The 14,879-nt window shown below is 44.2% G+C and overlaps 1 protein-coding gene across 1 annotated transcript in view; it reads right to left on the reverse strand.

The window, feature by feature from the left end:
- The window catches only part of rfx6 (regulatory factor X, 6), a 104,907-nt gene that overhangs the window by 46,248 nt on the left and 43,780 nt on the right, over positions 1-14,879 (reverse strand). The window contains exon 16 of the mRNA XM_078541378.1: positions 1,807-2,013. Coding sequence (XP_078397504.1) covers positions 1,807-2,013 — 207 coding nt within the window. The remainder of the gene's footprint in view (positions 1-1,806; positions 2,014-14,879) is intronic.

A 14,879-nucleotide genomic window follows, 5' to 3' on the forward strand; every position in this document is an offset into this window, starting at 1 on the left:
TCCTTCAATCACAGACTGCTTCCTTCCCACATTTGCTGCTGATAGGCTCACGTGAACAGCAAACGCAATAGGGAATGGCCTGTGATTGAAGGAGCAGTTCCTTTCAGGATCTTCTACTCCACTCACCAGCATTTTGAAAACTACCCCCGGGAGCCACATTGGGGCACTTTGCAGGCCACGTCTGGCCTGCGGATCGCACGTTGGACAAATCTGTATTAGTTCCTCCATGAAATAAACTTGAGGGAAACATTTCTGTCATTGGAGGGTTGGAGGGAAAAGTGTAAAGAAACGTTGAAGGAGAGAAAGCTTTGGATGGCATTTACTCCTTAATCAAGAAAAAGAATACTTCAGAATTCTTTGCATAGAATTAGATAAGATAGTGATTCTTGTCCTATCATATAAAGTGAAGTTGAATAATGCAGTAAATGGAGGAAATGATTTGTCCACAAAGAGCCAGAAGGAAATCATTACTTATCTCAGTGGACTTTAAAGAGCTCTTCTAGATTTTCTTGCCAAAATCTAGCCAAACCCATCAAACAGCTTGTTGCTCCGCTCAGCCAGATATTAAGATCAGTTAGTGAAATTGTCATCAATTTGATCACACCAACTTCAATTCACCCATCACACAATTGCTCTCTAACATAAGCATCTAGTTAAGTAATGCCTTGATTTTAAAATTCCCATCCTTATTTTTAATACCCACCATGGCCTCTCTACTCCCTACCTCCATAATCTTCTCCATCTCCACAATCCTCCAAGATATCTGTGCTCCTCTAATTTTAATTTCTCCACCATTGGTGGCCATACCTTCACTCACCTCAATTCTGGAATTTCCTCTATAGTCCTCTCCACCCCTTCTTTCTCCTTTCAGATGCTCCTTAAAACCAAATTCTTTGACCAAGTTTTGACCACCTGATCTAATATTGCCTTGTCTGGCTCAGCGTCAAATTCTGCTTTTCTGTGATGCGCCTTAGAACATTTTGTTATGTTAAAGGTGCTATAGAATTATTATTGGTTAATAGATTGAGTGACTTTCCATACCTATTGGTACAATTTTGGATACATAATTAATTTATTAATCTAAGTTTTCTAAATGCAAATGGTAATTGCTGAAAAAAGAGACATGTCAAAGCTTTTCATCTTGCACTCATCAGGACACTTCACAAGAATACCAATATAAGGGGGAAAACAGCAATTTATGCTGTACGTGAGGAGAGTACTGATTGGTTGGCAAGTGGCATTACCATGGAGAATGCACCACAGATGGTGACTGATAGTTAACTGTGAAGCATTGTTTGAAATTTAAACCAGGCAGCTTGATCCTAATTGGTCAAGGCATTGCCCTGAGGAATGAGTCAGCGAATGGCTGTCATTTATTTTTTTAATCTGAAATAGGCACAATGTGTGTACCTGTTCTTTCTGTCTTCAAAGAACAGGGTCCTGTGTATTAATATATGTAGCTTCCAGTACATGCAAATGCGGTAAGAATGAATTTGGGGAATAGTGCAACTTTCGTTGATACACTTTAAGTCTGAATGACAAAGTTATTTTCAAAGGGAGAGAACCGAAATTGTTCTAAATGCATACTTAAAGTTTTTTTTTGTATTTATTTCAAACTTCTACCACTGGATGTGCTTTTTTCCCCACCTTTTTGTTTGTACTTGTGATTGAAGTGGATATTTTAATTGTGTCATTTAAAGTAACCACAGAAACTGGTTTGAATGCAGAACATAGTGTACCAGTTCAAAAGACATTTAATCTAAAGCACACAGCTGTGTTGATAAAATTACAGGGCTACTGTCTTACCTGCCATTTGAAGAGGGTCATTTTCAGCATTTGAGAAAGTGGTCATACAAGTAGCTATGTTGTGTTGGCTTGCTGGTAGAGATGTGTATGACTGCTCTGTCAGAGATTCATTTTTTACCATGGCATCATTAGAAAGCAATGTGCTTTTACTACGGTTTGCAAGAAAACAGGAGCTTGGTGAAGCTGTGAATGTTGCTTTACTCGCATCTGTAAAGGTAAGCAGGAAAATACTTAATAATGGAATGAAACAGCAGGGAACACTTAATCATGTTTTAAAGCTGATATCATGAAAATGGTTTACTTATATCAGTTATAGGAAAGAAATAAACAAAGGAAATATCATGAATTAGAACAAAAACAATGAGAAATGTTAGAATGTTCCAGGAAATTTCTAGATAAAGTTTAAAATCTAAGGTGATTGGAAAAAGAAGCAACAGCGACATGAAGAAAACCTTTTTTTATGCAGAGGGTGGTTAGGATCTGGAATGCACTGCCTGAGAGTATGTGGAGGCTGATTCGATTGAGGTCTTCAGAAGAAAATTGGTTAATTATCTGAAAAGACCAAGTTTGCAGGACTACAGGGAAAAGACTGGGAGTTGGAACTGGGGCTGGGACTGGGGTTTGGGACCAGGAATTCCCACCCAAAGTCAATGGATTTTTGGCTGCAAATCCCGATTTAGGTGCGTTACTCTTGTAGAGAGCTGGCACAGACACGACTGGCTGAATGGCCTCCTTCTGTACTGTATTCCATAATTCTATGATTCTAGTTAACTGTAAGGCTGAGTTTTCTTACTGTGTATGATATCACAATTACAATACAGTATTCCTTTTATTTCCATTGTGTCATGCCCAGTCCAGGTATGAAGATATTACAAACTTTAAAGCTACATTTTGAAAAGCGGACACCAAAAGCTGTTTAAGATGATTGTAGTGTGTCTTGGCTGTATGCAGCTACAGACAGTCTTGAAGCTCAAGCAAATACCTAATTAAAATATGGTCAATCGCAGCCACTTGTGAAATTCGCAAATCCCTTTTGTTAAGGACTATTAACAGAAAAGACCATGGGCAATAGAGATGACAAAACTCAACAGGCGCTGGACAAATATGAAGTGGATCTCATCGACTGTTCATTGTATTGTGATAGCCCTTCATCCCAAAACACAAAGACCTTGGCTGTCCGAAACTCTCAGGGTGTTGAAAAGGCACAACACAGGAGGATTACCGGTATACCACACCACCTTATTTGGGAAAGGACTTTGGATTTGCCACTGGTCACATGGATAAGACAGCCATGTTTATTATCTGCTTTGAAAAATATAACAGCAGAAGCTGTTCTGAAACAAATACCATCAGAAACACCATTTAAGCCATTGGACCATCTGCAAGGCAGCTACGCAGGCAAATAATATGTAGCTAAACCTTGAAATTAGGAGGATTCCCTCCCCAACCTGTTCCCACCTCAAGTTCACCTGAGAGCCAAGCTCCTGGACATTCAACTACAAGAAGCCTTGCATTTTACTGAGGATCATCTGCTTTTACAAAACCTCCACTCCAGCTAAAGCATCACTTCATCCAAGAAACTACCTGCTATGAAAGAGACTGAAATAATTCCAGATTGTAATCATATTGTTTTTTCCTTCATCTGTATCAAATGTTTCTGTGTGCGATAATGTGTGTGAGACATCAAGTTTTAAACCTCCAAGGCAAGTGTCAGATAATAAATAATAGCGCCCTGGGGCAGGCCATAAAATTGGGGAGGAAGAGGCATCAGGTGGCCCATCTGCCCATGTGCCAATTGAGTCCCTTAAGTGGTCAATTATTGGATTGAAGACATGGTGAGATGGCCCACGCCAAGTTTGCAACCTGGCAGTTTTCACTGCTTGGACAGGTGGCCAGTCAATGGTGAGTGTGGGGCGGGGGAAGGGGGGTGGGGCGGGGAGCATGGGTGGAACCTCCATTACCTGCCCCCTGTGTTCATCGGAGCCCTCCCCCGGGACTTTGCACCCTTGTGTCTCCCCTCCCCAACTGCCCTATCTATGCTGGTCCCCCACATCCCTATTGCCCATCATTGCTAAGACCTGCCAGACTGGCCCTGGCGACTCCCCACATCTACCTTAAACTCTGGGCTCCATCGGTGAATGCATTCTTTGTGACTGGCTGTAGTCCCAATGGTGACCACCTCTCCCGGTAACGCTGCTGGGACTAGACTGCTGCCGGCAGCCCCTAAATAGCTGCAGGCAAGCTAGTCAAGCAGAGGTGGGCTCTCCCTGATTTTTACCCCTGGGACTCCGACCTCCCTCTCCCCAGTAAAATCCAGCCCCACAGTTCAGTGGGGTGTGCTCATACTGTGGTGAAGAATGTGTTGCAATGCAGTCATACATTTTATGGTGAGTTATTCTGCTTACCATTCTGCTCATGAGCAGTTCTTGATACCGGCTGTTCACTGAAGAAGGGCCAAAACCTACACTTGTCAGTTTCTTGATAATCGACACATCACCATCCTGCTAGGGATAAACTAGGCAACTCTGCAGTCAAGGTAGTTTCAAAAAGATATAGCTGCAGATTGGAACAGTCATGGCAGATGCACTAATCTGAATTCTGAACCAGTTAGATCCATGATACTTCAGCAAAGTGCTGCTGATTTACCAGTCAACCTGGCTCTGTAAGGGGACCTAATACAGAAGACTTATGGCTAAAACTAGCATTCTGCCTCTCTGGCTATAGCTAACTCTGCAAGCCAATTCCTGAACTGACAAAGGTGGTTCTCGCTGAAGAAACAGAAAGAAACTCAATAGTGCGTTATGCTGAGGTGTGGTTTTGGCTGGTCAGACTCCAGTAGCTTTCTTTCACAGAACTAAACAGTGGGTTTGGCTGAGTGATAACTCTCTCAACTCTGCACCAGAAGTGTATAGGAAAAATCTCTAGTATAGACTTGAGCAAACAATCTAGGCTGATCAGTTTGGTGCTGAAGCAATGCTTTGCTAATCGTGCAGTCTTTAAGAGACATAACTCAGGCCCTGTATTCCTGTTTAGATAGAGGTAATGTAAAATTATTCCATTACACTGCTTAAATAAGAGCAGACGAGAGCTCTTCTGCTGTCCTGATAACACTTCTTCAACCAACACCATCAAAAACTGTTTACCTGGTATTTCATTCATTCATTACCTGTTTATTGGACCTTAAAAGTTAGCAAAATGATGGACACATTTACCAAAGAAAGAATTTGCATTGTGCATGGCACTTCAACCTATCTTAGGACATCACAAAGCATTTTACAACAGTTATAGTGCTTTTGAAGTGCACTCATTGTTTGTTATGTCAGTAAATAGGACAATTTTCAGACAGCAAGGTCCCAAAAACAGAAACTGAATGAATGAATGACCAAATAATTGGTACAGGAAGCAATATTGAATAGGTAAGGTGAGAGTGACTGTCCTTGACATCAAGGCAGCATTTGACCAAGTGTGGCATCAAGGAGCCCTAGAAAAACTGAAGTCAATGGGAATCGGGGGGAAACTCTCCCCTGGTTGGAGTCATACCTAGGACAAAGGAAGATGGTTGTGGTTGTTGGAAGTCAGTCATCTCAGCTCCAGGACACCTCTGTCAGAGTTCCTCAGGATAGTCCTAGGCACAACCATCTTCAGCTGCGTCATCAATGATCTCCAACAAGAGAGAATCCAACCATCGCCCCTTGATGTTCAATAGCGTTACCATTACTGAATCTTCCACTATCAACATCCAGGAGGTTACTATTGATGAGAAACTGAGCTGGACTAGCTACATAAATACTGTGGCTACAAGAGCAGGTCAGAGAGTAGGAATCATGTGACAAGTAATTCACCTCCTGACTCCCTAAAGCCTGTCCACCATTTACAAGACCCAAGTCAGGAGCGTGATAGAATATTCCCCCACTTGTTTGGATGAGTACAGCTCCCACAACACTCAAGAAGCTTGACACCATCCAGGACAAAGCAGCCCGCTTGATTGGCACCACATCCACAAACATTCACTCTCTCCACCACCAACGCACAGTAGCAGTTGTGTGTACCATCTACAAGATGCACTGCAGGAATTCACCAAGGCTCCTGCAACAGCACCTTCCAAATGCACAACCACTACCATATAGAAGGACAAGGGCAGCCGATGGATAGGAACACCACCACCTGGAAGTTCCCCTCCAAGCCACTCACCACCCTGACTTGGAAACATATTGCTGCTCCTTAACTGTCGTTGGGTCAAAATCCTGGAACTCCCTTCCTAACAGCACTGTGGGTGTACCTACATCACATGGACTGCAGTGGTTCAAGAAGGCAGCTCACCATCATCTTCTCAAGGGTAAGTAGGGATGGGAAATAAATGCTGGCCCAGCCAGTGAAGCCCACACCCCATGAATGAATAAAGAAAAGAACACTGGGACAACCCCCTGCTCTGGTTTGAATAATTAGACCTTTTACATTCGTAGGAACAGACAGCAGCCATTGATTTAAGGTCTCAACTGAAATTTGGCACATCTAGCAATGCAGCACTCCATCAGTATTCCACTGAAGTACCAGTCTGGATTATATTTCTCTTCTTATCCTTAGTGGGGTTACACAACAACATTGACAGGAATAACATCAGGGATGATAGGCTTTATGTATGAGGGAAGACGAAAGAAACGGGAATACTTTGGTAGAAGAAAGAAAGTTAAGGGGAGATCCTATTGATGTGTTCAAAATTATGAAGGGTTTTGATAAGTTTAATGGGGGAACATTGGGCTGAATTGGATCGGAGCCCGAAGTCCTCTTGCTGCCATGGCATGTTGCCAGCGGCAGGAAGCTTAGTGGTGCAACCACCCAGTGGGTGACCAATTGAACTACTTAAAGCCCAAATAAAGGCCACTTCCCACCCATTGGGAGGGCTACCACCATGTGGGGAGACTGCCAGGTAAGACCTGTGACCCATGGAGGAGCCCTCTGGGAGCCAAGATCACTTCCGTACATACTCGCTACTGCTGCAATAACCTCCATCCCCCCCAACCCCCACCCATCCCCATGATTGTCAGAGCCTGCCTGCCTAGTCCTGGATTCCTCAGAAATATTTAAATGTCTTTGGCACTGAGGCACCTTTTCCCTCATGCTGTAGCCTCAGCAGTAAACAAGACCCAGATTGCTGACTTGCTGTCCCTTCGATAACCGGGCATCTCCGGCAAAAATGCCACTCCAGTGTCCCATTGGATCGGCTCTTGCTTTTGGCTCCAGTGACGAGACTTCTTCAGGCCGATAACATTCAGCCTATTATTTACACTAGGTAATAGTTGACGGCTTTAAGATCATCACCAAAATAACAGAGGAAGAGGATAGTAGAATTTTCAACTCTGAAGCTCACCAAAGATGGATACAAAGACAAAGACAATCGCTTCATGTTTCGAGATGTTCCAAGAATTGCTGCACTGGCAGCATAGCCCTCTGTTCTAGCTTTCACTTGGCTAGCAGGATAGTGCTGAGCCAATGCCACATAGCAGAATAAGGAGAAATCTAGACACTCTCTCCCAGGGCCTGTCCAAGTCTTTTCTGTCCCCAGCATAAGCACAATGCAAAATCCAGGGCTGATTGCAGTGCAAGGATGAAATTCCAGACTTTTTGCTCCCTGTGCAGCATGCCTGTGGTGACCTTACAATGTTAAGTGCCTTGTAACAGCCACAAAATCAGGGAGAGGTCTATATGTCCATTTTATAATGATCACTTATGTCACAATTTTTATTAATATTTGCTTGTCGATGCTCCAATGAGAAAAAGTTGACTTTATATATTGTGTGACTGCAATCCTCCTTTTCTCATTATATTGATTACCATTTATTTATGTTACCAGTTTAAGTTTGCAATTTCTGAACATTTATTTGCTCTCTTCTATGCAGCTTGATAGCAAAGGGCCTGAATTAGGAATTTCGGTAAATGTTTACAGCACCTAGATTTGGGTGTCAATTTTTGGTAAAGCATCAGTTTCTGATTTTTTGGGCTGGATTTTATGTTCCACTGCCGGCAGGTTTGAAGGCAGGGGGGACCTGTAAAATCCAGCAGACGGCCTTACTGCTGCCTACCCACTCACCCCTAACTTGTCTGAAATTTTACCAGGGGTTGGGGGAGGCTTCAGGCAGCTCACCTCCCCTTGGGCCTATTGTTGGCCACTTAAGGCACTCATCCCACTGTTGCCACTAATTTTGCCCATGATGGCGGGAGGCCCACATCATGCAGGAAGCCCAAAGGGTTTAGCTGCATGGGCTGATATTGGGTAAGGGGGTGGCTGTTGTCCTCCTTTGGCCCATTGTGTGGGACCTCCTCTCCTCCCCTGCTCTGCCCTTGCACCCCAGGGTTGCCAACCCTCCGGGATTGGCCTGGGGTCTCCAGGAATTGAAAATCAATCTCCAGGACACTGCTGCGTGCAATCCTGGAGAAAAACCATAGGGACATTAATAAAGATAGTTTTTTTAAAAAATTCTTTGAACGTTTCTCTTTACCAGATATAAAAATATTGAAAATGGGGGGAAAAAAGGCTGTTTGGCTCACAGCCAAGCAACATCCAATTGGGTAATGAGTGTTTTTGCTTTCCAATTGGCATAGGAGGGCAGTGCATCACAAGGATGGATGTGTTGGCCGACTAATGACTGAAGAGTGGGAGCATGTCATGTGATGAATCCTCCAGGAATACATTTAATCACAGTCGGCAACCCTCTCTCCCTCCCCTCAGCACCAAGGTTATTTCTCCCCTTAACTCTCCCCCTGACCTCTGACTCTAGATTATATATATATTTTTTAAAACAGTTTCATGAATAATAAAATATTAGAGTATAATAATACATTAATAGATTGCTACTATAATTTAAGTTAAGAGTTAGCTTTTCAATAACAACTTGAATTTATATCGAGGACCTGGCAGCAGTACCACAACAAGTTCAATGACCTCACGTGGGCGGTCAGGATCAATGAATGCATCTTCAAATGATAGCTCCAACCCACCTCGACATCAGCCTCTCTTTTGTTCAATACACAACACCCAGGTCACTCACCCAGCAGTACTCCCTAGCAGTAAGGAGTCAGGTCTCAAACTCAGATGCTCCACCTCACCATCATATACCCACCAATGAAATCAGCCCCACACCCATCGATCACAGCTTCCATGTAGTTCCAGCTATTCAGCGATGACAGGCAAAACACCCAAACACATTGCAACACTATCATTGACATTCTTCACTCTCTCTTGGAGAACAAGGTTGCAGGTTGCCCATACCACAGGCAGCAAAGCAGAACCAGAGGGGGACTGCAAGTAGAGACTATTCTCCGCATCATGGGGTTGACTCCCACAGAGGCCATTGCATCTGGTGCCATTGGGAACATTCAGGATGATGGTAAGTTCCTGCCTTATTGGCCTTCATCCTGCCATTCAGCATGAAGTGTAAGCTGCAGATTGTGTGAACATGGACGTCTTGCTTTTCACAACCTGCACCCCCACTTCCCTCATGCCACCACACCACCGACACTGCTCCCATCCCCCAGGCCTCCTTTCCCCACCCCCCACTGGCCCCTTCTGATTTTCTGATTTCAGATGACCAAGAGCTGTCAATTGTCAGTCACTGTAGTGCCCAGAAGAAGGGCAAGATCTACTACAGACCTCCGAGAAAGGAGCACTATCACTTTTTCTTTCTTGTGATGAGGCCAGCATTTGTTGCCCTTGAACTGAGTGCTGCTAGGCCATTGCAGAGACAATTAAGAGTCAATCACATTGTTATGGGCCTGGAGTCATATGTAGGCCTTCCCTAAGGGGCATTAGTGAAACAGATTGGTTTTACAACAATCAATGATAGTTTCATGGTCACCACCACTGAGACTAGCTTTCAATTCCAGATTAATTGAATTTAAATTCCACCAGCTGCCATGGTGGGATTTGGACCCATGTAGCCTGGGCCTCTGGATTACTAGTTCACTGACATTACCACTACACCCCAATCTATCCTCTGACATATAAAAGAATGCTGATGATCATGGAAACAGTGATTCTTGGTACAGTGGCAGGTCTGCCACAAAACCTGTTGTCATTGTCAAGGACCAGCAGGAGGGAACCAGCTTCAATATAACACACGGCCACATGCAGGGTTTGGAGCCCGTCCTTTCCATCGTGGAAGTGGTGTTCATCTCCATGACTTGCTGACTCACCCATAATGCAGTATCTGGTGGCCGCTGTCTCAGCTTCCATTGCATCACAACATCCATTATGTCAGTTCTGCAGTGGAAGTCAGAAAAGGGGTCATGAGATCCATGTTTGCTGCCATTCAGGTTCAGGCTATTCCATAATGGTTGTGGATCTCAGTGTTCAAAGGAACTTGCAGGCTTTCACAATAGTCCTGCAATGTGTCTTGCGACAGATTACTAGGATTGGTGAGGCCCTGCCCTGGGGAGTGGCAGTGGGTCCATGCAGCATGAAGCTGCTGTACTGTCTCTGAAAAACAGCATTTGTGCTGCCACCACTGCCACTCTGCCAGTACCCTTGTGATTGCCTGTCAGCCAGACAGACCAGACTGCTGTAACTCATGCTGAGGCTGTGCAGTCTGAAGCCAGATGTCAAAGTCCAGAGCTGCTCAAGGGCATATTTCAAGGACATCTGCAATCTCCCCCAGTGGAAGTCAACAGCCTATGATGTAGCTGCTGAGGTAGCACTGCATGGGAGCACTAGGACAGGCAAAGGCACCCACAAAACAAGCACTAAGGGAATGCACAAGAGTGAATAGCTTTTTTATATTATTGGATGTGTTGTTGGATAATGTTGTTTTGTTGTTGGTTTTTATTGCAGGACTTAGGCCAAGAGGACACTGTAATAGGTTATTGCACACAAATGGGAAAGTGCGGAATAGTGGAGCAAAGGAAGTGAAGGGATGACATCCTAAGGGAACCGAAATCTAAGTAGGTGCTCATGGACAGTGCATCCAAGTGAAGGGGTTCCAGATGCTTCCTCCTTGCCTCCTCCAATTCCACTCGAGATGACCTCCTTGTGCCTGGTGGCAATGGCTGTGCACTCATAATAGCAGAGGATGCAGCAGACTATCATGAGTTTGGAGTCACACTCCTGTGGATATTGTAAGGCTCAGTCTGAGTGGTCCCAGCAGTGGAACCATTGCTCAGAATAAAGCTGGTTTGCTCCACATATTCCTGGTGGCAGCATGGATCTCGTTGTAGGTGTGTTCTCCTTGGGTGGCGGAGGGGAGTATGAGCCTTGTGGATAGAGGGCATCCATATTGTGATAGTCTGAAGACAATGGAAATTTTTATTTATTCTTTCATGGAATGTAGGCATTGCTACCCAGCATTTGTTGCCTTTGAACTGAGTGACTTACTAGGCCACTTCAGAGAGCAGTTAAGAATCAACCACATTGCTGTGGGCCTGGAGTCACATTTAGGCCAGACCAGGTAAGGAGAGCAGATTTCCTTCTCTAGAGGACATTAGTGAACCAGATGGTTTTTTAAACAACAACCTTTGATAGTTTTATGGTCACCATTAATGAGAGTAGCTCTCAATTCTAGGGGCCAGATTTTATGGAATAGACTGACTTTCAAAAATCCTGCCCCGCAGCGATAACACGCAGGGGGGTGGGGTGGGGGGTGGCCAAACAAGCTCAGTTTCCAACTTCCACCCCTCAGCGGACAGGAAGTCCCACCCTCAAGAGCTGCTGGCCAAAAAGATTGGCTGGCAGTTCTAGCAGTCCTGGCAGTACCAGGACTCAGTACTGGGCGCTGCTGGAAATGAAAGGAGGCGCAGGAAGAAGAGCGATGGTGACTGGAGACAGTTAAGTCCTGGGTTTTTGGGGCAGGGAGTGATCGAAGACCACAAGGAGTGGGGTGAGGGGGTTGGGGGCAGGTCCTGGAGGGCAGGCTGCGAGGAACGAAAAGGGGGGATGACATTTTTGGGGGAGTGCTCCAGTGCGCACAGGGCACCCACCGATTGATGAGCCCCACCCCCACCCCGCCTTTTCAAAAAAGCCATTTCAAAATCAGCTTGCCACTGCCCAGTGTTTTATAGCAGTGGGTGTAGATTGAGGCATTTAATTAATTAATTAATTGGGCAGTTAAGGGCCTCAACAGGCCTAAAGGCGGGTGGCCAAATAGACGACTTACCCACACACCCACTCCCCCGTATTATGGGGAACTGGTCAGGTATGGGTAGGAAGGAGATGGGCTGGGCACCCAACATAAACATACCCCACCTCCCTCCCCACTTGCCAATGCATTATTCCCAGGTTTGTGGATTACGTGTCTTATGACATTTCCAGTATGCTGCCATCTCCATTGGTGGGCTGCTCAGAATAAAGACATCATGACTGCTGCCTATATGCCGGGCATTCGAAAACATGATGCTCTGGTTGTGTTTGCACTTGAACTGCAAATTAATGTAGTGGAACACTTTGATGTTATGGTACATTTCCCCTTTACACATGGGGCCTGCAGAACCATGTTTGTACAGTCATTGATTCCCTGCACCATTGGGAAACTGTCTATCCTAAGTCCCTCCTCCTGGTGTACAGGGCCTCAGTCACCTCACAGATGTAGTGAAGGACAGCAAACTAGCAAATTTTAGCTATGATGTCTGCTCTTTCCTGGAAGGATCTGGCTGCCTGGAAGTTGAGAGGGCTGGTGACCTTCATGGCCACTGGAAGCACCGCTCTGATTCTGCTGTGATGCTGCAGGTTTTTTTCTGGAAGGTGGTACAGTTTTGTGATCACTTCCTGGGCCCTCCTCCTCTTCCTGTCCCTGTGCAGAGCTTCCCCTCGCTGCAGCCTCAGCTTAATTGCCCGTTGTGTTGCAGACTAAGAGCGATTGCAACTATAGCCTCCATAATGTCATGTTATTATAAAGTTCTAATACCTTGAACTTATTTGCTGTATAAGACAAGAGGTGCCAATCACTCATAAGGGATTGGGTAAACCCATTGTAGGTTCGTTTATTAAGACTGGGCACATGAAAACGGTTATACATAGGTATAAAGCTTGAAAACTTCAGAGCTGTGTGTGTGTGTGCTTTGCTCAAAGCAAAAGTGAAACTAAGACTGGATGACATGGCACATTTCTCTTTGTTTCTACTTGTAGCTGCTAGCATTTGCACTGCACAAAATGTACCAGATCAATTTGGAGAACATCTTCAAGCTTGATGTCAGCTTGTAGGTCTAAGGATATATCACCAAAGCTGACATTTCCCACTCAATGTTGGAGCTATTGGAATGCATTTTGGACAGAGATTTTGAAGTAAATGCAATCAGTTTGCCTTTTTATAATATGCCTCTGCCCAGACCTTTGTGTTGCAGCTATGTCCAGGGTAGTTGTCTCCCTAGGATCATAAAATTGCAATATTGATGCTTCTGATAATGACTGTTTCAGTGCTTCAAAGAGGTATTGGTGGTCTTCATGCCACAGGAAAGGCGCATCCTTTCTCAACAATACCATTAGCGATGAAAATTTTTGAGCGAAATTGGGAAATATATGGAGATAGGAAATTAAAGAAACCAAGATGTCTTCAAAAATCATCCTTGTCTTGAGGTGTTGCCAGAGCTTTCATTTCCTCTGTTTTACTTGGATCAGGACATATGTCAGCAGTGAAATAAATAGAACTGAAGAAATTGATCTGCTGCACATTGATGTCACATTTCAGACTGTTGAACACCAATCCTTCATTGTGTGCCGCTTGCATTAATAAATGCAGATTATGGTCATGTTCTTGCTTTGTTCTTCCAATAACAGTGATACAATATACGATATAGATCCATCCTGGCCCAATGCAAGTAATGCAATTGATGCGAGCTTGAAAGAGATCCTGGCTAACAGATAGCCTGAAAGGAAGTCATCAGAAACAGTATTGCCCGAATGGGGCATGAAATGTAGTCAGCTCTTGGGACTTCTCCATGAGATGTACTGACCAGTAACTATGCTTGGCATCAAGCTTCAAAAAGAACTTTGCATCTTCAAATTTTGGATTTAACTCTTCTAATTGTGGGTACCTTGTAAGGACAATTCTTCAAAGTTGCATTTAAGTGTCTTGGATTGAGGCATACTCTTAATGATCTGTACTTCTTTATGACACATGTGAGTGAGCTGCATCAATCTGTGTGCTCTTGTACTCTAATGATTCTATCCTTCTTCATTTTGTCTAGTTTGATCTTCAAAATGTCTTGTATGTGGATGCTGTACTTACATGGTGGATCAATTGATGAACATGCATTCTCCTGTAAGTGTAATGTTGCAGCTCCCTTGAAACTGCTGATTTTGTTAAAACATTCTGGATATTTTGATGTTAGGTCATGAACTGAGGTGATAGGAATAGTTTCTGAGGTTGGTCTGCCTTGTGATGTCTGACTGGTTCCATGGATTGTTACTAGTGTGAGGCCACGGCATGCTGGTAGACCTGCAATCACTAGGCCTTTAGTTTCCATGACGTAGAACATCTGTGACACCCAGGAGGATTGACTGTATTTGCACTCTAGGACTATGGCTCCTGCACATGAAACTAGTGAATCATTGTATGCAGAAAGTTTGACAGTAGTAGGTTTTGCAATGGCCTTCCACATCTGTAAATACATGTCTTTTAGAATGCACAGAGGTAGTATGTTGGCACTTGCCCCTGTGTCAATCTTGGCCAATAATGAATAGTTACCAACTTTCATAGGGCAGATAATTTGAACCTTGGCAAACACTTCAGATGGTTTGATAGCATGTACGTTTTGCATGGGATTGACAATGTGAAACATGTGTTCATCAATTTTCATCTCGTTGTGCACATGGTCATTTTATAGTTTGTCAATCACCTCATGTATATGTTTCTGAAGGGATACTGCATGGTCATTCTTATTGCTTGAAGATACCCATTGTGTACGGTCAGTTTGGATCAGTGCACGGCTCTTTGTAGCTGCATCAGCCTTTGCTCTAGTGCACTGCTGCTGCCAGTGGGCCTTTCTTCCACATACCTTACAGAATTGATGGAAAGCTAGGCATTTCCTTGATGAGTGCAGAAGACCACGCTTTCCACATGTCTTTCTCGGTTTGCATGTTCTAGTGAGTG

This window comes from Cetorhinus maximus, chromosome 5, assembly GCF_964194155.1.
Source record: "Cetorhinus maximus chromosome 5, sCetMax3.hap1.1, whole genome shotgun sequence".
Lineage (NCBI taxonomy): Eukaryota > Metazoa > Chordata > Chondrichthyes > Lamniformes > Cetorhinidae > Cetorhinus > Cetorhinus maximus.